Consider the following 22,071-nt stretch of genomic DNA (forward strand, 5'->3'; position numbering starts at 1 on the left):
TTGGGTTATGACCCGCTGCCTACATGATAAGGAATATATATTTGAAGTTTGAAATTGATACCTCAAGGGGATAAAGATGTTACAGTAAAAGAATGTATAACAGCACATATACTTTTGTATCAAGTGATTCATTAACCGGACTGTAAATAACTTACTATACTCAAATCCCGTCATGGACTTTAGATTCTTCCACGTGAGAATTATGTGCTGCAAAGAAATATTCTATAAGGTTCCTACAAGTTTCCTGTTAAATTCAGAATATCAATGCAAGTAACACTGGCGCTAGATGATTAGATCAAGCTGGGACAGAATATACGTAATACACATCTGTATGGTGTAACTTCTCAACAATTTTCACCATCTGACAAGTCTTCAAAGGAAGTGCCTAACACATCAAATCAAATACATGTACCTATTAACGAGGGCTATTCGAGAAGTTCGTGGAATTTTAACATAAATTGTTAACGCCATTTACAAATCAATTGAACGTCCCAATCTCTTGGCGTAATCCTCGCGTATGCTGATCTTGTGTGTTTGTACACTCACATGGCGAATGTTTCCATATACCACTAAAATACATACACGTCGAATGTTTGTATGGCTTCACTAGTATCATGTCTGATGAAGTTCTGATAGACTGTCGAATTTCTGCCCTAATTTTGGGACAAATACGAAAACCCATCGGTGCTAGGTCAGATCAGTATGACGGGTGAATCAAAGTACACCTATCTCAAACACAGTTTATGTAGCGAGATGGGCAGGTGCGTTATCTTTGACCAAATACGATATCACAAAGATCAAGAAATAACCAAAACCCATTTTTAACATGAAAACTAAATATTATAGCGGTATAACTACTTCAAATCTATGTAATGAATAAAATAGGATCATAAAGCGATTTAAACGGTTGCCTACAGCATGCAGTGCATGGGTTTCTATGGTTACAGGTAAATTTATTTTAGTTTACTTACCGAACAGCCCTCGTTCATGTATTTGTTTGGTTGAGTTGTTAGGCACGAACGGGCACCCGAGTAAAAACACCGATGTTCAGTAAACTTACTAGATAGCTACATAACATGAAAGAATCCAAAGGTTCTGGTGATTCTGGGATTCGAACCCACAACGGTAAGGGGGAAAGGGGTTTGAACTCAACGACCTTTACCACTCGGTCATGTATATGAAGATTCGTGTAAATTAAAATTAAATCATCATGGAACAGTAAAGTGTTTTTTCTATTTATAAACTGTGTTTAATTTATTATATTTTCCGAAAATACAAAAGAAATGTTATTTCTCAAATTGATAAGTTCACTCATATTTACAATCAAATTAAAACGTTTATCACACCAAGGTCCCCGACTGTTTCAAACATGCGTAGGGAAGTCAAATTAGTTGATGTTTTTCAAGCCAGCCATTTGTTCATAAAACTTGTCATCTTCGTCAAAGCCTCGCGACATTCCTTTTCCTTGTAGTTACCAAGGGGACCTGTTTTATTGGTGAAAGCATGTCCGCAACCTGGGTATAAAATCAACTCAAAGTTGTTGTTTCCTTTCATTTTTTCTTGCAATGCCAAAGCATCCTCCTTTGAAGAAAACCCTTTCAAGACATCATCCTCTCCAAAGTGAGCCTGTACTGGGATAGTTATACTGCCAACATCACACAAATCTGCACTTGGAATTCCGTAGAATGGAGCTGCTGCGGACACCTCTGGTACGAGGGCAGCACTTGCCAGACTTAAAGCTCCCCCCATACAAAATCCTGTCACACCCACCTGAAAATATAAACAGTACAGAAGAGAAAATGTTATAAAGGAAATATAACTATACTTGCTTAGAAGTGCGTTTGTGTTGTTGTTAAAGAAAGCACGGTATGACGTTCTGGTGCATAGGAATAGTAGTCCGTAGGCCTTATACAGCGAAGCCCCATAAAAAGCATAATATACTTTAAGTCTTAAACGTAAGTTATTTGAAAGGGGAAAGAGAAACAGGGTTATGCAGCACGTTAATTATCTAATGAAAATGTTTATAACTGTCTATATACGTTTATAATATTTTGTGACATGCATATTTTCGAAAACGTTGATTCACATTCTGTAACCGTATTATTCTATTTTTGATGTCCCGGTGGATGAATCAAGAGCTTGCACATGCTATCCTGAATAGTGGAAACAAGAACATCGAGTATGTCTTGTCAAATAACGCACACTGAAACTGAAACTGTTTTATTTAATTAAACGCCTATTTCTATATACATATTCAATGGCGTTGTACAAAAGGATAATAAAAGTATGTACATATATATAAAAAATCACATATGCATGATAAATGAATTACAAAAAAAATAAGCAAAAGAAATCAGCCGTGTAAAATATAAAGTATTAAAACCTTAAAGAAAAGAATAGTAATAAATAATAATAATAATAATAATAAAAAAAAAAGAAAATAAAACTTAATGGTTATTTTCGTAAAATCTTCAACACATTTCCACATCTCGATAAGTTTACAGCCCAATCACAATCTTTGGTTTTGACATTTTTCTTGAACATGTCCAAAGTCGACGACTGTCTTAAATATAGAGGCAATTTATTCCAGAGAGTTGGACCAACGGTACTAAAACTTCTGTCGTTAAATGTTTTCCTTTTGTTAAAGGGGACAGCAAAACAATAATCCATATTATCAACAGATCTGAGATTTCGTCTTTTTATGACAGGTTTGTGTAACAAGTCTGTTAGATAAACCGGAGCATTGCCCATAAAACAGTTATACATTGTACATAGTATTTTAAAATTGATTCTAGCTTTAATTGGTAACCAATGCAGTTCAAACAAAGAGTCTTTGGAACTATCATATTTTCCGCGTTGCAAAACAAGTTTAGCGCACATATTCTGGATACGCTGTAATTTCTGTAACTCACTTTCTGAAATGCCAAACAATATAGCGTTGCAATAATCCAAATGTGAGATTACAAGCGACAATACTAGGATTTTTGTAGCGTCCTGAGTCAGATATTTGCGAATGCTCTTTATTCTCAAATAATTCAACATAGCAGTTCTACACTTGGTCTTAACATGTGTTGAGAATCTTAGGCCCTCGTCTAAGTAGGCACCTAAGTATCTTATGACACTGACATTTTGAATTTTATCACCGGCGATATCAATTTCTTTAATTGAACATTTACCAAGTTGGGCTTTACTACCAAACATAATGAATTCTGTCTTAGTGGTGTTCATTTTGAGTTTATTGGCATTCATCCAGTCATTGATGATTACAGCACTGTCTTCAAGTTGCTTTAGAGCGTTAAGTTCATTGGTCACTGAAGTTGGTCGAAAGCGTTGACTAGCAATGTGGTCATCAGCAAAGCCGTACACAGATATGGTTGTTGGTATCACATCAAATAGGGTTCCCGCATATGTGAGATAGAGCCACGGACCAAGACAGCTCCCCTGACGTACACTGCATTCCAGCAATCGTGGTGTCGATTCAGTAGAATTAACACTGACGCGACAACTACGATGTCGCAGGTACGAGTCCACCCTTGCTAACACGGTACCATTGACACCATACTGACTGTGTAACACGTCGAGTAGAATGTTGTGGTCAAGGGTGTCGAAAGCTGCACTTAGATCTATTTGCAATTAGAGCTGTCACCTCTTGCTTCTCCATACCGTCTAGAAGATCATTGACAAGTCTGAGTAAAGCAGTCTCACATGAATGATGACGTCTGTATGCTGATTGATTTTTGGGTAACAAATTATGGGTATCGACATGGTTATTTAAATTAGTCTGAAGAGCGCAGCCTTTTCTATCAATTTTGAAAGAAACGATAAGTTACTGACAGGCCTGTAGTTTGATCATTGTAATTCACACATTTGCCTTCTTTTCTTTATTTACAAAGGAGTATCTCAGATATTGCTAAAATACTCAGTAAAGGTATTTTTAATGATTTAACAAGTGGCATTAAATATTTTAAAAAAATGAAAACAAAGATCATCGAGGAAGGGGCATAAGTCACATAAAGACGTTTACAAAATACTTGTTTTGGTTGTATATCGTTTTGTTTATTTATATATTTTTATTTTGTTTTGGTTTTGTTTGTTATTGTAGCAACCACAACATTAACTTTACAATTAAAATTATTTTCATTTTGCTTAATTTATGTAATTTATGAAATTATATCCATGCATGAAGTTTCTTATGAATATATATTTTATAAACAATAAATACAGAGTTTGTTTTGATGGCCTTAAAGTGCAGTCTGAGTGTCTGTAAACCAAAAACAGTGAAAACGGGAGAAAAGTAAACAGCAAAAACGGAAATTAACGATCATTTTGAAAACGGAATGAGCGAATAATCAGAAATCTTGCATACAAATTATTAGGTCAGACCTTCATGAAATGGTACGCAGAACTTGAATATAAACTTCCAGTTCCGCAATGCCCGTAAAAACTAACTGGAGTTCCCGTGAATGACAAATTATTATCTCAATTCTGTTTTGTTTTTGTTTTCAATCCTGGAAATCGCTTTTCAAAAATTACTTAAAGATCCTGTAACACAATTTTCACGGGGGGGGGGGGGAATCACGTGACTTTGTATAGTAATACCCACGAGAAAATGGCGACTGCTGAGCCCCGGTAAGTACCTTATTATATTAAATTAAGGTGACAAGCGTTTCTTAAATCAAAACAAAACCTGGCGTATCATATGCGCGGTAATTTTCTTCAAATGACAATACAAAGTGCATTATCCTACGTTTTGTGGTTTTTGAGAACATTGTTTGAATTGTGTGAAAATTGCACATTCAGTGATAGTAATTTGCACGAAGCGATATAACTTGGTACCAAAATAAATGAAAATAAGCCTTCTTTTTGCACTTAAGACACCAAATCAATCATTTTATTGACATCTGTTCTTGTAGAATTCCATATAAAATTTTGTTCGAAGGTCTGTAGCTTACAAATGCTCTTTGCAAGTGTTTAGTAAGTAAAACGAACAATTTCTGGATAGTAAGTTACACGAAAACAAAATAGTAAGTTTCACGCACAGTTTCCAATAGCTTACTTAAATGTGACGAAACTATTTTATAATTCTTTTGGTTTCAAATTTGCAAGTGTGTTCCGTCTACGGTGACAGAGAAACAAATATCGAGAGAGTATTTTAATAATAATTCATATTATTTCATAATACATGTATTCATATTCATATAATTTCATAAAAGATTACTTAACTTAAAATAACTAAATGAGACATTGACACTGATACTCAACAATGTACGTTACACTTGGCCCTTTTTCACGTAATACTGGACCCACATCCGTTATCTTTAGAACTAGATTTATAAAGAAATAACTGTGCAGAAGGAAATATTACAACACCATCATTTATTTTTCAGTATTTGCAATTTGGACCAAAAACGCAAAGGAGAAGACATTCGCCATTTCACATTGATATTTAATGCCATCATAGAACTGGTATACAAAGTTTTTATTAAATTTATTCTTTTATACACTGGCAGATTTTATAAATAAACCCAAGAAGTTTTGTTAAAATGTTATGTATTACTATACGTTTATTTTCTTACCATGTGCAAATGTGTTGCGTCGTAAACTCTTACTTTTTGTTTGTGATAGAGTAAATAAGATATTCAGTGCGTCCATGGCCGAGTGTTTAAAGTCCCTGATTTTTATACACATGCTTCTCACCGCTATGGATTCTAGTCCGACCAGAGTCCTTGAATTCTTTCATCAAACTAGCTAACAAAACGTCGGTGCTTTAACTCAGGTGTCCCGACATTGACGGTGTGATTTGAAACCCAGCATCTAAGATTGTTTTATGTAAATATTTTTTTACTCCACTTGCCTTCATATCTTTGACCGTTTGATTTCAAATATTCGTTTTTCTTTGGAGGTCCATTATGCCTCTTAAATGCTATCATTTTTATTTTAAAAAAAAACTGTTTATTTTTGGTATCTTGTTACAGTTTCCGAAAACATACTCATTTGCTAGATACTCAAACTATCTTTTACATCTTTGGTTCTGTTGGAAAATGGTATACCTTTAGTGAATAAGTATTTCGTATGGAAGTCAAAATACTACTTTGTTTACATTTTGCTACCTTAGCGACACATCACTTAATATAATGTTCAGTGCTACCTTTTTCAGTTGCAATAAAATACTATCATACGTTTTATCCATTATTTAAACATTATCAAACACATGTTTGACATTTCTAAAGAAATAAAACAATATGGATTTCTGAGGAACAATGTGCCTTTAATCATAACTTGTATCACTGTATCATTGTTGTTTGTTGTTGTTGTTTTTTGTTGTTGTTTTTTTGTAAGAAGTTATTTTGTTCTTGCGAATTCTTCAACATATTTTCATAAATTAAGTAACATAGTGACTAAATGTAACAAATACCGCCATATAAAAACATCGATCAGCATTCAGTTAATAAACATCACCATACCAATTAACAAGCAATTATAATTGTTCATTACAGAAAAATGAGGGCCAAGACACACCTGAAACTGCAGAGGTCAAAGAACTACTATCGCCACAGAAAAATAACACTGAGCCGTGTAATATCAAATCCCACCAAAAGTTCATTTGAAATATTATAATAACAACCAATTAAGCATTCGTCCTATAGATAAAAAAGTGAATTATTTGATCTTGAATAATTGAAATAAGTATTTCTATCTCTTAACATATGAACTTTAACTTTCTTTTAATGTATATGTATGCTAATGGAAACTGTGCGTGAAACTCACTTTTTTGTTTTCGTGTAACTTACTATCCAGAAATTGTTCGTTTTACTTACTATACATTTGCAAAGAACATTTGTAGGCTACAGACCTTTGAAAATATATTTTATATGAACTTCTACGATAACAGATGTCAATAAAATGATTGATTTGGTGTCTTAAGTGCAGAAAGTAAGTTTATTTTCCTTTTTTTTGGTACCAAATTAAATCGCTTCGTGCGAATTACTATCGCTGAATGTGCAATTTTCACACAATTCAAACAATGTTCTCAAAAACCACAAAACGTAGGATAATGCACTTTGTATTATCATTTGAAGAAAATTAACGCGCATATGATACACTAGGTTTTGTTTTGATTTAAGAAACGTTTGTCACCTTAATTTAACATAATAAGGTACTTACCGGGGCTCACCAGTCGCCATTTTCTCGTGGGTATTACTATACAAAGTCACGTGATTCCCCCCCGTGATTTTTGTATGGTTTTATATCATAAAAATAATGCTCAACTGAAGATTTATCAATAGCGTAAGTTCCAAAAAGCATTATTTGTAAAGATATTACCCAATTTACATTACATGTTAATAAAGGGGGCAATTAGAAATTTATTTTCTATAAAGTCTAAATCAAGTTTTTCAATAAGAAATGAATGCATGTAGTTTAATGATTACATCAGTACGTATTATGTGAACAATTATTTGCAGTACAAATTTTACATATTCTTCAAAGGAAACATAACTTTATACATATATAAAATTTCACTTCAATATGGTAACAAACCTTAATTACAACATACAGGATCTTCAAGGATCCCAGAATGTATATTTTCAATTTTACATGTTGCTTTATGACAACTATACATCTTAACAAAGTAAAAAAGTCTGCAAGGGTATCCATCAAAGTATCTTGAAGTTATTTCAAATTCCGTTTGTGTCAAGCGTTTGACTGTAACATATAGTGCATTGTTTTTACTGACTACATTCACTCCCTCAAGAAGAAAACAATATAATGTTATTACATTTTTTCCAACCTCTTCTTATATTTCATAATACCGTTCTTATATATATGAAGGCAAATCTAAAATAGGAAAAAAACGTGTTTTTAAGATTGAAAAGACGCACTGCTTAATACAATGTAAAAGCTAGACTCCTTCTCACCTTGGTACATCCATTTTCTAACAAATATTTTGCTGCTCCTTGGATATCCTTGACAGCTCCTGGCCAATCAAGTTCACCCATCAAGTGCCCAGCTTGCTCCGTGTCAGTTGCTATCTTGCCCCTATAAAGGTCGGGAACCAAAGTAACAAACTTTCCCATCTCACCAATTTCTTCTGCTTCCTGTTTGATCTGATCATTCATTCCCCACCATTCCTTGCAATAAATTAACGGAACTCAATCAAATGTTATTGTGTAAGTATAAGTGTAAAAGTACATAATTAGAATACGTTTTAGATCTATCCCGTTTTAGAAAAAGAAAAAGTGGACAATGCCAACGGTCTCCTCTTCCATAATACCATTACGTCATGGCCAAATTGCTTGTACATGTATGTGGCTTTCATGGAATTAACTACAATTATCGGTCTTGTAATACCGTTACATATTAAAATCAAGTCTCAAATCTCGCCAAATACAAAGTTCCATATATAGATATTCTTATAATAACCCAATTAAACAAAAAAAATAAAACACCATTAAAATTAATGTAATAATAACATCAGTGTTTTTAATAATTTTTATAATTATTTTACAATGGAAGTCCTGAAACATTAAGTTTGTTAAAAAGGAACACATCCCTGTTGAAGAGACAAAACAAAAATACCTAAGCATTTGAAAAGTGAATATCAAATATTTTATACAATTTTAGAAGAAAACATACATTATATTTTGATACTTTAAGTTCAAAATACTAGTATACAAATATACGATCCGATAGTAAGAATTAAAGTCCATATTGTCCGTAATGACGTTGCCGGCATAATGTCCTCGTATGCCTAGCAAAGTGGTCTCAATTAACTATATGTTAAGATCAAGATCTTATAATGACAATAGTTCATTGAATTGCACTGTACGTGCAGGGCCGGCAAAATCTGATTTTGACTTACTTGTCCGTTTTTATATGAAGCATTTTTTAACTTGTTTGTATGATATTAACATACTTAATTCTTGTCTGTACAGGCTATGGGACAACCACGGCAATACGGACAATTGACTTTGCCGGCCCTGGCGGTGTACATAACGAAATTCTTAATATATACAGATAGTCTGTTGCCACATCAGCTTAAAGTGTAGCATTTATTAATCGTACTATTTGTTGGCCTAAATAGAGTACATAAGAGGCGCTTTCTAAGTGTTGCTTTCATCTGTTTTACTGAGATGCACTATAGTCATAATAATTATCAATTGTTCGTTATCACTTTGTGATTTCTCTTATAGCAAAATTGACTGAATTATTTCTTGTTATATATTCATGTGGTCGATATGTTTTTACAATTTTCATGACTAACTACCAGCATCTATAAATGGTTATTCGAACGGTTCTTTATTTTCCTAATGGTGTTCTAGAAAGTTATATACAATCATATAGTTTCTAAATCTTTAATCTTTTTACATTCATCTTGATGATTATTACATGATAAACCATTTTTCTCCTTGACACACTACTGTTTAAAAATGTTAATTAATCATGTATAAGATTCTTATAAATGATAACTACTTGTGAACAGACCTTCTTCAGTGGCATGTATTACACATAAATAAATAAATCAAAACAAAGGAAGTTGCGTAGCGCTGCTTTCCGGCTGTTGCATTATTCCTTATAGTTTCCACAGTAAAGTCGCTGTGTTCTGAGCTTATTTTTATACATAATTTTATATTCGATTGCTTTTCTGTATTGGTCATTCCCCTTCTACTTTGCAAACCCAATAATCGAAAAATCACCGTAAATGACGCTTTGCTCAATATCATACTAGACTTAAACTCTGCGAGTCGGATGTGTCGACTTGTGAACAATATACTTTAGGAGAAATGACCAGGACAAGAAAATTAACAAAGGGCAATAACTAAACAAGAGGGCCATGATGGCCCTAGATCGCTCACCTGAATTATCAAACTCATCCAAACAATTACCTAGACAAGCATTCTGACCAAGTCTCATGACAGGTGAGTCAAAAATGTGACCACTACAGTGTTAACAAGGATTATCCATATTTGAGCAGTGCGACCTAGTTTTTTACCCAGGTGACACATATTCAAACTTGACCTAGAAATCATCAAAACAAACTTTCAGACCAATTTCCAGGATACTTGGATCAAAATAGTAGCAACTAGAGTGTTAACAAGATTTTTCTATTTTTAGCTCCGGTGACATAGTTTCACATGCGATTTCGAACTCATCCAAGCAATTACCTAGACAAACATCCTGACCAAGTTTGATGATAATTGAGTCGAAAATGTGACCACTAGAATGTTAACAAGGTTTTCCATATTTGGGCGGTGTGACCTAGTTTTTCATCCAAGATGACCCATGTTCGATCTTGACTTAGAAATCATCAAAACAAACTTTCAGACCAATTAACAGAATATTTGGATCACAACAGTAGCCACTAGAGTGTAAACAAGATTTTTTCTATTTTTAGCTCCTGTGACCTAGTTTTTCATCCGAAATGTCCCATGTTCGATTTATTCCCAGCAATGACCTAGACAAGTTTCCTGACCAAGTTTTGATGACAATTGAGTCAAAATTGTGACCACTAGAGTGTTAACAAGGTTTTTCTATTTTTAGCTCCTGTGACCTAGTTTTTCATCCGAGATGACCCATGTTCGAACTCATCCGAGCTATCACCTAGACAAGCATCTTGATCAAGTTTGATGATGATTGATGCAAAAAATGTGACCGCTAAAGTGTTAACAAGGTTTTTCTATTTTTTAGCTCTGGTGACCTACTTTTTCATCCGAGATGACCCATGTTCGAACTCATCCAAGCTATCAACTAGATAAGCATCCTGACCAAGTTTGATGATGATTGATGCAAAAATGTGACCACTAGAGTGTTCACAAGTTTTTTCTATTTATAGCTCCGGGGACTAGTTTTTCATCCGAGATGACCCATATTCGAACTCATCCGAGCTATTATCTAAACAAGCATCCTGACAAAGTTTGATGATGATTGGGTCAAAAATGTGACCACTAGAGTGTTCACAAGGTTTTTCTATTTTTAGCTCCTGTGACCTAGTTTTTCATCAGAGATGACCCATGTTCGAACTCATCCAAGCAATTGACTAGACAAGCATTCTGACCAAGTTTGATGATGATTGGTTCAAAAATGTGACCACTAGAGTGTTCACAAGGTTTTTCTATTTATAGCTCCTGTGACCTACTTTTTCATCCGAGATGACCCATGTTCGAACTCATCCAAGCTATCACCTAGACAAACATCCTGACCAAGTTTGATGATGATTGGGTCAAAAATGTGACCTCTAGAGTGTTCACAAGGTTTTTCTATTTTTAGCTCTTGTGACCTAGTTTTTCATCCGAGATGACCCATGTTCGAACTCATCCGAGCTTTCAACTAGATAAGCATCCTGACCAAGTTTGATGATGATTGAGGCAAAAATGCGACCGCTAGAGTGTTCACAAGTAATTGTGGACGGCCGGACGGACGACGGACGACGGACATTCACCGATCCTAAAAGCTCACCCTGAGCAAGCTCAGGTGAGCTAAAAATAAGAAGTGCAGAGCAGCAGTTTCTTTGCACTGCACTTCTTATCAATAAGATATATTATCCTATGAAGTTTCAAGTCCATAGCTTTTATTATTTATGAGAAATGGCCAAGGCAAAAATAAAGTATGAAAATTAATAAAGGGTAATAACTCAAAAATAAGAAATGCAGAGTACCGGTTCTTGTACACTGCATTTCTTTTAATGAGATCTATCATCCTATGAAGTTTCAAGTCCATAGCTCTTATATATACTTTCGGAAAAATGGCCCGGACAAAAATGAAGTATTAAAATTAACAAAGGGCAATAACTCATAAAATAAGAAATGCAGAATACCGGTTCTTGCGCACTGCACTTCTTCTTAATGAGATCTATCATCCTAAGAAGTTTCAAGTACATGGCTTTTATACATTAGAAGAAATGGCCCGGACAAAAATAAAGTATTTAAATTAACAAAGGGCAATAACTCAAAAAATAAGCAATGCAAAGTACCGGTTCTTGCGCACTGCACTTCTTCTTAATTAGATTTATCACCCTATGAAATTTCAAGTCCATAGCTTTTATACTTGGAGAGAAATTGCCCGGACAAAATTAAAGTATGAAAATTAACAAAGGACAATAACTCAAAAATTAAGAAGTGCAGAGCACCGATTCTTGAACACTGCACTTTGGGTTATTGAAAGAAGCATGCATACCAAGTTTGAAGTCAATCAGACTTATAGTGACTGAGTTATGCTCCGGACAAGATTTAGGAAACGCCGACGCCGACACCGACAACGACGCCGACAACGACGTTGCCGACAAAAGTAATCCCTATATGTCGCCTTTTCAAAGCGACACAAAAATTAGCTAAACAATTACATGTACTTCAAATAATATAAAAACAAATGAGAAACAGACATTTTGTTTTATTGCCAAAATGCGTAACTGTTTTACATTTATCTTTTATGTTATGAATTACTTCGCACTTATATACCTGAATTGTGAATGTCGATCGTTCTATATTAAAAGGCAGAAACAAATATTCTACTAAAATTAATATTCATTTATAAACTAAGTAAAGTTATCGCAAATAAACGAACGCATGATATATATTCTAAATAAATCACAATTTGCCACTTTGTATCACGCAATGTGACGAGTGAGAGCGAGCATAACGTTCTAATTAGAGCTACCCATAATAAAATGTAACGTATTATAAGAAAACGGTTTGATAAAAACGTTTCATTAATGGCTCATTCCCAATTAAGTACGACATTTGATGTCGCTACTGTCTGGCTGGATATATTTGGACACTGTAATGATCTATCATAAAATTCTATGTATTTTTTTACAAGGATGACCATAACAGTAAATTATTCATAAAGGTTTAATGACACATCGAACTGTGTTATATGATGAAAGGCTCTTTATCTTGTTTGGGGTTTAAAAATCACAATGTCGTCATCACTATGCATCGTTATTTAACATTGAAAGTAACATACATATTTGGTTTAATTCATGTAAAAATGTTTAGTTTCAATAGGCATATGTGCCATCTTACAAAAATTTAACATTTTCCCTTACTACCCATGGAATGTAAAAATCGTACTATTGTATAATCTATGTCGCCAAAATTAATAAACGTACGGTACAATATTTCTTGGTGTGTCTTTTTAGAAGTATGAAATCACTTAAAACGTGTTAGTTTTGACCATTTGATCTAGTAATGCTAACTATATGTCCACAATGAAACGGATTTTTAGATTTTCAATACTTTTTTTTCCAAACTCACTCGACATTATTGAACGAATGACCGTGATTTTGGAGCGATAACGTACAGGACGATTCTTTGAACACACGCGCCCGTCAGATATGCATAGCGATGTTTAACAATATTTTATTGCTCTTTGAATACAATTTATAACATTATTTCCAAAAAACAACATTTTTTAACAAAGGGCAAAAGGGATCATAGCGATCTAAGTGTCATATATAAATTAAGAACAGTATGATAATAGTTTAACAAATTGTAGTTATCTCAAGTAATTAAGAGACAAATATCGCAATTAAATAAACGAGTAAATTTAAAAATTCATTTGAAAAATAACGTACGAGGTATAACGTTCGGGATAAAATGTTCTTCAGAATACTGAAAACCCTTGTGTTTCTCTGTGTTTTATTCATCTTTGGGTTCATTTTACACAAAACTAGTTGCCCGAATGTTGTGAAAGTAAACGACCGCCATATTTACAAAAATGTGATACACTGAAGTTTTACTTTCATTGCACTTAGAAGGTAGGTTAGAATTTTCATTATTGTGACAAAGGAAAATATATTAGTTCTTAATTTGTATGCAGGAAGGTTGTTTACGCTGCACAACAACATAATACATGTAATGTTTCATGCAACATTTGTGTATTTTGTCAACATATTTTGTCTCGTTCGTTACATGATTTTGTCCCGTATGTTACTATATTGTTATGGCTTCTGTAAAACAGATTTGATATTAGTTTATAATCTTAAAAATACTTTTCAGCAGTTACAAACGAAGTCAATTGCTACATCTTTTGAAATAAAACACGATTTTAGCAATAACTCGTCCGTAAGGATAGACACTTATATTGAAAAATATGCAAAACAGTTTAAAATCATACGATTCTCCTAGGTTTACTATATTTTATATTTTTTCTATGATAATCAAATGTAAAAAAGATTGTGATGGAAACATCCATTTACATATACATAATCCTTTAATTCTTATGTGTTAAATGACAATAGAAAATGTTAATATACATGATCTGCCATAATATTAAGTCGTCCCGTACGTTATGAAGTGATTGTCCCGTGCATTACTTTTATGAGAGGTAGTTTTGTAGACTGATTTTTTTTTATGTGCGTTTCAGGATGGCAAAATCTAAAGCACAAAGGATGCGGGAGTACAGGGAAAGAAAGAAAGCGCTTCCAGGTGGACAGTGGTTGAAAGCAGAAAGAGAAAGAGTCAAGAGGTCTCGAATACCTATCTCTGAAATGAATTCAAAGAATAGGGAGCATGTGAGAAAGTTAAATAGAATCAGACAGGCACGATTCAGGGGAAAGATGAGAAATAGCAAAGGAGAAATACAATATCATAATGAAAATGAAGAATCCGATGAGCACGTGCCTCCAACGAGTGAAAATGTTGTGTGAAGTACAAGCGATATGGCCCTTACTGTAAAGCTGCCTTTCCCATCAACAAGTTCTAGAAAACACAAGAAAAGAGTTTCAAGAGCATTAGCTAGATCATATCGCAGGATAGAAACTCTTGAAGACAAAAATGAAGAATTAAAGAAGAAATTGAAAACTGCTCAGAAAAGACTCCAGCGCTATACAGCTAAGAAAGAAGCCACGACACCGAGGAGTAAAAGTAATAAGTTATTGAAAGAGTACGGGTTGAAAGCAAACGATGTGCCTGAAATAAAAAAAGAGGTTGGTCTTTGGTGAATGTTTAAGTCGCGAAATAAAACAGGCCAAAGTAGACAATAGACAGAATTTGAAAGATATTGTGCACATAATAGCATCCGGAAAGATCATTAAGAAATACAGAATGAAAGCTCAGCTAGAAAAATCTACTAGCCTTGATAGGGGGAAGTCAAGTACCACGAAAAACATAGCAGTGAAGAAAAGATCAAGAATGAGTGAATATAAAATGCGTGCCACAGAAAACATAGTCTCATTTCTAGAGCGAGATGACAATTCCAGAATGTTACCTGGAAAGAAAGACAGTACAAAAGTTGAAAGTAGCAAGGTTAAAATTAAGAAAAGAGTACTGAATGACTACATGTACTCGTATAACTTGCATCTGAAATTTGTTGCTGAATATGGATTCAGAGTAGCAAAAACATTCTTCTATAACGCCAGACCAAAGCACATATCGTTAGTGAATTTTGCATCGAGGAGTGTTTGTCTTTGCTCGAAACATAAGAACTTTTGTTTTCTGATTCGTGCTCTCAAATGTCTCAATGTGAATAGTTGTACAAACCCAGACAAGTTTGTTGAAATGTACAGCCAGAAACCTGATTTGTTAAACAAGATGTTGCAGACAATTCCAGACAACGAAGATGTGAATTACCAACAGTGGAAGCGAGTAAAACTTAAGAACGGAAAAGAAAGGCAAAGAGTTGTTGAAGTTAGTTTGTCAAAGGGCGACTTCATTGAAAGGATGACTGAGGCATTCAAAGAATTTGAATCACATATTCATCGAGTAAAAGAGCAATACAATGCAATCAAAGTTATGAAAGATAAATTGCCTGATAATCATGTTCTCATCCAAATGGATTTCAGTGAGAATTATACATGTAATACTCTCGAGGAGATTTAATCAGCTTACTGGAATAGCTCAATGGTAACCTTGCACCCAGCGGTCATTTACTTTAGAGGAGGAGGTAGTGAATTGAAACATGAAAGCTACGTTTATGTCTCAGAGGTTCTCCGTCATAATGCGTCAATGGTAATATCCATAATCGACAAGCTGATGAAGGTCGTAAAATCTTTGGTACCTGATTTAGAATGTGTCCATTTTTGGACAGACTCACCCTCCTCCCAATATAGAAATAAAACAATATTTGATATGGTGAGCAGGTTTCCAAAGCTCTATGGTACCTTTGCTTCATGGCAATACTTTGAAAGTGGGCTGGCAAGGGACCCTGTGATGGTATTGGAGGGACAACGAAGAGAAATGCGGACAATGCTGTAAAGCAGGGTAAAATTATACAGGATGCATCCGACTTTTATTCATGGGCTACATTGAACAAGAAAGGTATTAAATATGAACTGGTAACAGAGGAAGAGTATGAAACAAAGAAAGAGACAATTGAAAAGAGAAACAATGAAATACAATCAGTAAAAGGTTCAATGATGTTTCATTCTGTCGTGGGTACTGAAGATGGACAAATTGCTGTTACAAACACAACGTGTGTGTGTAATAATTGCTTTATAGCCAAATTTAATGTACATTCTAAATGTGGTTGGGAAGTTAAGGCTATTACAACTAGGTCAGTAAAGCAAGATGACAGATGTTCAAAGACAAAAGAAGTTCAAGAAGATTCTAGAATAAATGAGATACAAACAATAAAAGATAAAAATCATGATAAAAATGAGACACCAAATGTCTCAGACACAAATGAAACAAGTACTTTGCCTGAATGTCTGGAAGTTTCAGTTGGAGACTTTGTTGTTGTGCAATATGAAGATGACCGGTTGTGTGGCAAAATAATTGAAATCAACGACAACGGCAAATCAGGTCGTGTAAGCTTCATGCAACAATGTGAAAAGGTTAAAGGAAAATTTAAGTGGCCATTAAGTGACGACGTTGACGATATAGAGTATGATGAGATCTTGCGTGTGGTAGAGGAGCCAGTACCAACTAGCAAGACTGGTCGAATGTTTACTTTCCCAGACTATGTACTTAACATGTTAGAAAATTAATAAGATCAGTTTTCTGAACATTAAAACTTAGCCAGACAAATACATCGTGAAATTATAACATACGGGACAATGTCATGGTTGTAACGTTTCTGTCAGGCAAATATATGTAATTGCCCATGTTTAAAGTTTCTGTTTCTTCATAAGTTGTTTTGCAATGATTATTTCATTATTTTCTTAATTCAACGGCTGAAATACAGTATAGTTATACTTTTGTTTGTGACAGCAGTTTTGTTAAACGTACGGGACAAAAATGAAAATGTTTGAAAATGTCTAAATTTTTGTTTTTTGTTACTGTTTAGCAAACAGTATGTTTAAAAGTGTTGTTTATCAAAAGTTTGGTGAAAGAAGTTCATGTTCTCTTGTTATGTTTAATATATACCATGTGTATAAAATAAAATATCATACTTTATTACATGAGAATGTTTAAAAATTGTGTACACAAGTTTGTTTATTGTCAATGATACTGTTTTTTTTTGTCTTATCGAAAAGGTAAGCATTAGATAAGATCATGGAAGACTGACCTTCAAATGTTTTATTAGACAAAATGATTATTTGAAACAGTCATTTGAGTAAGTAACATACGGGACAATTATATGTAATGTACGGGACATTTTAATTTCTGTATGATACAATATTGTAGTGAAACTCAATGACTAAGTCTTTTTAATTTTCACAAGAAATGTATTCTTACTTTGGGTTACCATGATTGCTTTACAATTCAGTGTTTTTGATTTTGCTTGATATTAAGTTGAACAGTTGTATGTTTTAGGAAAAATAAAAAACAAAGAAGTGTTTCCATCTATTGTCTTTAATTTTAACTTCAAATGGACAAATTCACAAAAACTAACAAAATATCCAACATTTACATACTAATGCCAATATGTTGGCATTAAATTTAGATATATTTGCGTCAAAAATACGTTCAAACAAACCATCAAGTAAAGCCCATACACTTTTTTCAAGAATTTAATTTTAACACACCCTATGTTTACATCGAAAGCCATACGTAATAAACTATGAATGTCCAAATGAAAAAAACTTTTGAAACATGTAATATACATATAAAGATGCGAAACAGAACCATAAAATGTGAATTTTCATACATTTAAAAAAATCTAAATCTTAGAGCTCAAATGTCGCACTTTATTGGGAATGAGCCAATACGTGTATTCCGCAAATTTCTCTCGTGCGCACAACGCGCAACGTATAAACATGTATATAGTGATGTTACAATTTGGAATTAGATACGCGTTAAATAGATAAAAAAGCGTGCATATTTAGACGTCTTAACCTCTTCTCGGTGACGTCATTTTTCTGCGCTATGTTGGTTTTCTCATGGGCGACCTAGATTATAATGGTTTCAATCAACCCCAAAAAAGCCTATTATGCAAAGCTGTCCTCAAAAGGTCCAAAAAAGGTCATGGTTCATAATACTACTAAAGAATAATATAATAAATATTTTGGGAATTACAAACAACAAACACATGTATTTACCTGTAAGACTATCAGTCCTTTTGTTCTATTCTGTCCCGTTCCTTGTAGAACACCGGGGCAATCTCCTTTCGCATTTTCAGATTTGAAAGTAATGTCCGTCCTTGTCTGTAAACAGAATAAATTTTTCTAAGGGCATAATGGCACAAAATAGTTTTCATTTTTTTCAGATATTCTACCGGTAGGTTATTAATCTTGACAATAATCTTTATTTATCTTTATGTCACGGTTCAAAACTGTTCACTATTTAGGGGAGAAGATGTGTAGCCGGATAGCTCAGTCGGTAGAGCCGCGGTACGGAATTTCGAAGGTCCCGGGCTGCCACATTTTTCTCACCATGTGACATTTGGCGCCCAACGTGGGGCCGTGACTGCTTATAGCTCAGAGTTTAATTAGCATTTCCTTTGTAGCATTATGAAAATCAAGGACGAATTTCAATATTGCGGAGGAAGCCTGTCACGGTTCAGAGCTGTTCACTTTTTTGTGGATAAGATGTGTAAGCGGCCGGATAGCTCATTCGGAAGAGCCACGGAACGGTATTCCGAGGGCCAGGGTTCAAGTCCCTGTCAGGCTGCTTACACATTTTCCCACCCTGTGACATTTACCTCAGTGATGGAATTTGTTTGTTTGTTTGTTTTGATTGGGTTTTACGTCACATCGACACTGTATAGGTCATATCGCGACGTTCCAGCTTTACTGGTTGAAGAAGACCTCAGGTGCCCTTCCGTGCATGATTTCAGGCATGAACGGGCATCTGAGTAGAACCACCGACGTTCCGTAAGCTAGCTGGATAGCTTCCTCACATGAAGGAATCCAAAGTCCCTGTCGGGATTCGAACCCACAGCGGTGAGGGGCAAGTGGGTTGAAGTCAACGACCTTGACCACTCGGCCACGGACGCCCTCGGTGATGGAATAATGGCAGACGATAATGTTCATTCATCTAGTCTGCAATGGGAGACATACAATGAGCAATGAGTAAATGACAGAAAACAATGTTTCTTTTTCTTCTAATTGGACACTCGGATAATGATACTGTTAACACTATTTTTTATCCAGTGAGCAAGATAGCGGCAGAAAAATCCGTAATCAAAATAGGCATATTCATTTATTTTATACCAAATGAATTGAAAGATAGTTACAGAAAAATATGTTTATTGCAACAATTTGTTTATTGATAACAATCCGCATTTTATTCTGTTTTGAGATTATGAACGGATAATGATCCTATTTCGATCTATTCAATTTTTTAAGTGGGCAATTGGATAATAGCAGAAAATTGTTATTATCATTTTACCCCCAATTGTAAGATGGAAATTCACTGAGAAAAAATACCTCTTAATCTCTTTTGTTCAAAATGTGTTATATTACTTTAATATATAGTGCCTGGGACATAAATGTTTCAGATAGAACTTTAACCTTTCATCGCATTCACATTCATGTACCAATTCCTTTAATTTGTTCTCTTTATTAACTTTGGGGAATGCCTGCATGTTTAAAATACATAGACCTAAGGTCATTGAAATTACAATTAGAGTCAGTCATTTAGTAAATTTATGTTGTTGTTGTTTTTGATCCACATAAAAATTGAATCAAAACAAAATTATGGCTTAAACAAAAAGTTAATATGTTAGCGGTTATTGAAAATAAACAAAGGCTTAGCATGCTTAGTAGAGATGTACAGACTCAATCAAACCGAGTCTGCAATTCTTATTTTTTTTGTTGTGTAAATGCTTCCGAGGGATCACTTTGTTTCCGGAATTTTTTAGCAAGGAGTGACGTACGTGCTGCCCCTATCCACCCCCCACCCCCACAGTGTATGTTATCGAGCATATTTCAAGGCACACGGGAACCTTTAAGTACTTCCATGGACGGCAATAACCCATCAACGACAGCGATTTTAGTAAATTGCATCGAACCCAACTCAATTACACGTTGTAATGGATTTGCAATATAATTTGATGTCATTCTGGATTAGTTGCTTGGCGTCAGAGACAGACCTTTGGGGGGTGTAAATTAGGTCTTGATCTCGGGACCTTATGCTGGATAGAGAAAAGGAAATGTAAATTCTTAAAAAAAATAACATTTAATCCATTTCTAATTAATTCTAAATGTTGTTCATACACCGCCTCCGTGGTGGAGGGGTTAGAGTCGATGACTTCTAATCCAGTTACCTCTCTGGCGTGGGTTCGACCCCGGGAGATGCTTTGGTAGTTTAGCGCGGAGGAATGTAGTCTAGTACTGGTGTAACTCTCAAGGAACGATGGTTAGGAAACTATCCATGTATATGATTGAAATACTGTTGGAAAAAGGCGTAAAATGAAACAAACAAACAAACAAAATGTTGTACATACATGAGTGTACAAACTTACAAAGTAGCAATAATACAACTATTGGTGGTCCGATACCTAATACGGAATGGAAGCGGTTATAGTTATCTCCCATCAATTTTCGTAAAAGTAATATTACTGGCTTAAATTAAGAGGTTTCCACACAAGAAGAATGTTTGTTATAATAGTTCTGTTAAAAGGCCAGCATCCAAATAAACTGTCAACACTTAAACTCTTACCATTTTCTATTAATCACTGAAATACCAGCTATCGGTCTCCACAAAAACACGTTAATAAAGGCTGCACACAACTAAATTAAATGGCAATATGGCTGGGGTCACTTGAACCGTTCTTTATAATTAGGATATTAAGCTAGATAATTAAAATAATACAATTTAGGGTTCATAAATATCTAAATTGTAGTTAAAACAATTAATGGCTGATGTCGCAAACTCGCAAGAAGATTGTAGTTAGGTTATACATGCACGGATCCAGGGGAGATTTATAGGGGGTAATATGGAACCCCTTTGAGATATTGGAATGAACTTACGTCTCTTTTTAGCAAAAGTCACGTTAAAACTATTAATAATTAGTAAAATCACATGGTAAATGTCAAACCCCATTTGTAATATGCAAATATGGGGACGGTATACTTTGCAGACGACTTTGCAGACAAGTTAAACATAGAGGGATTTTGCAGACAAGTTAAATAAAGAAGGATTTTAGATTTTGCAGACAATATAGATTATATAGGGGGTGTTTAATCCCTTGTCAAAAAGGTGTGAATGGGCAATTATATTGATTTAATGCCATCTAGAAAGATTTATAGGCCTAAATATTTGCAAAATTTATTTATTATTTGAAAAATAGTTTTAATGATGTATTTTTTTAGAATAATTTATGCTTTTATAAAAAAAAATATAAGAATATAATTAAAAAAAACACTAAGTAATTGCATGAAACAGAATATAATGATTATAACAAACAAACAGTATTAATTAACTTTTTTAAATTAATACATAAAGTAATAAATAAAATGATGGGGGAATAATAGAATAGTCTGTATTTTACAGACAGAAATAATGTTGAATTTTGCAGACAAGTTAAAATAAGAAGGTTTTTGCAGACAAGTTAGATATAGAACAGAATATAAAATGAAAGAGGAATTAACTCTTATAAGTTCTAATACATATAATATCATAGGTGAAAATAAGGAATATCTATATTTTGCAGACAGAATCCTTCTTATTTTAACTTGTCTGCAAAATTCAACATTAATTCTGTCTTCAAAATACAGATTTTCCTAATATTCCTCTTTCATTTTATATTCTG

At 34.1% G+C, this 22,071-nt stretch overlaps 1 protein-coding gene and 1 long non-coding RNA gene across 2 annotated transcripts; one reads left to right on the forward strand and one right to left on the reverse strand.

The window, feature by feature from the left end:
- Positions 1-1,213: 1,213 nt before the first annotated feature.
- LOC132752991 (protein usf-like) lies at positions 1,214-21,127 on the reverse strand. The gene is made up of 4 exons (XM_060743408.1): positions 20,979-21,127; positions 18,416-18,520; positions 7,917-8,129; positions 1,214-1,770 (listed from the first exon to the last, which is right to left on the reverse strand). Exons 1-4 carry the CDS (start codon positions 20,979-20,981, stop codon positions 1,402-1,404), a joined length of 690 nt encoding a protein of 229 aa, XP_060599391.1. The 5' UTR covers positions 20,982-21,127; the 3' UTR covers positions 1,214-1,401.
- On the forward strand, positions 3,437-6,758 carry LOC132753002 (uncharacterized). Its single transcript, XR_009628892.1, has 3 exons — positions 3,437-4,629; positions 5,388-5,466; positions 6,498-6,758. It is a non-coding gene; the product is annotated as an uncharacterized LOC132753002 (long non-coding RNA).
- Positions 21,128-22,071: the final 944 nt, after the last annotated feature.

This window comes from Ruditapes philippinarum, unplaced genomic scaffold (assembly GCF_026571515.1).
Source record: "Ruditapes philippinarum isolate M1 unplaced genomic scaffold, ASM2657151v2 ctg11871_1_1_1_1, whole genome shotgun sequence".
Classification (NCBI taxonomy): Eukaryota; Metazoa; Mollusca; class Bivalvia; order Venerida; family Veneridae; genus Ruditapes; species Ruditapes philippinarum.

Coding starts and splice junctions, on each gene's coding strand:
- LOC132752991 (XM_060743408.1), bottom strand. Junction 8,130..18,415: donor AAGGACTGATAGTCTTACAG/GTAAATACATGT, acceptor ATTTATTGCAAG/GAATGGTGGGGAATGAATGA. Junction 1,771..7,916: donor TAGAAAATGGATGTACCAAG/GTGAGAAGGAGT, acceptor TTATATTTTCAG/GTGGGTGTGACAGGATTTTG.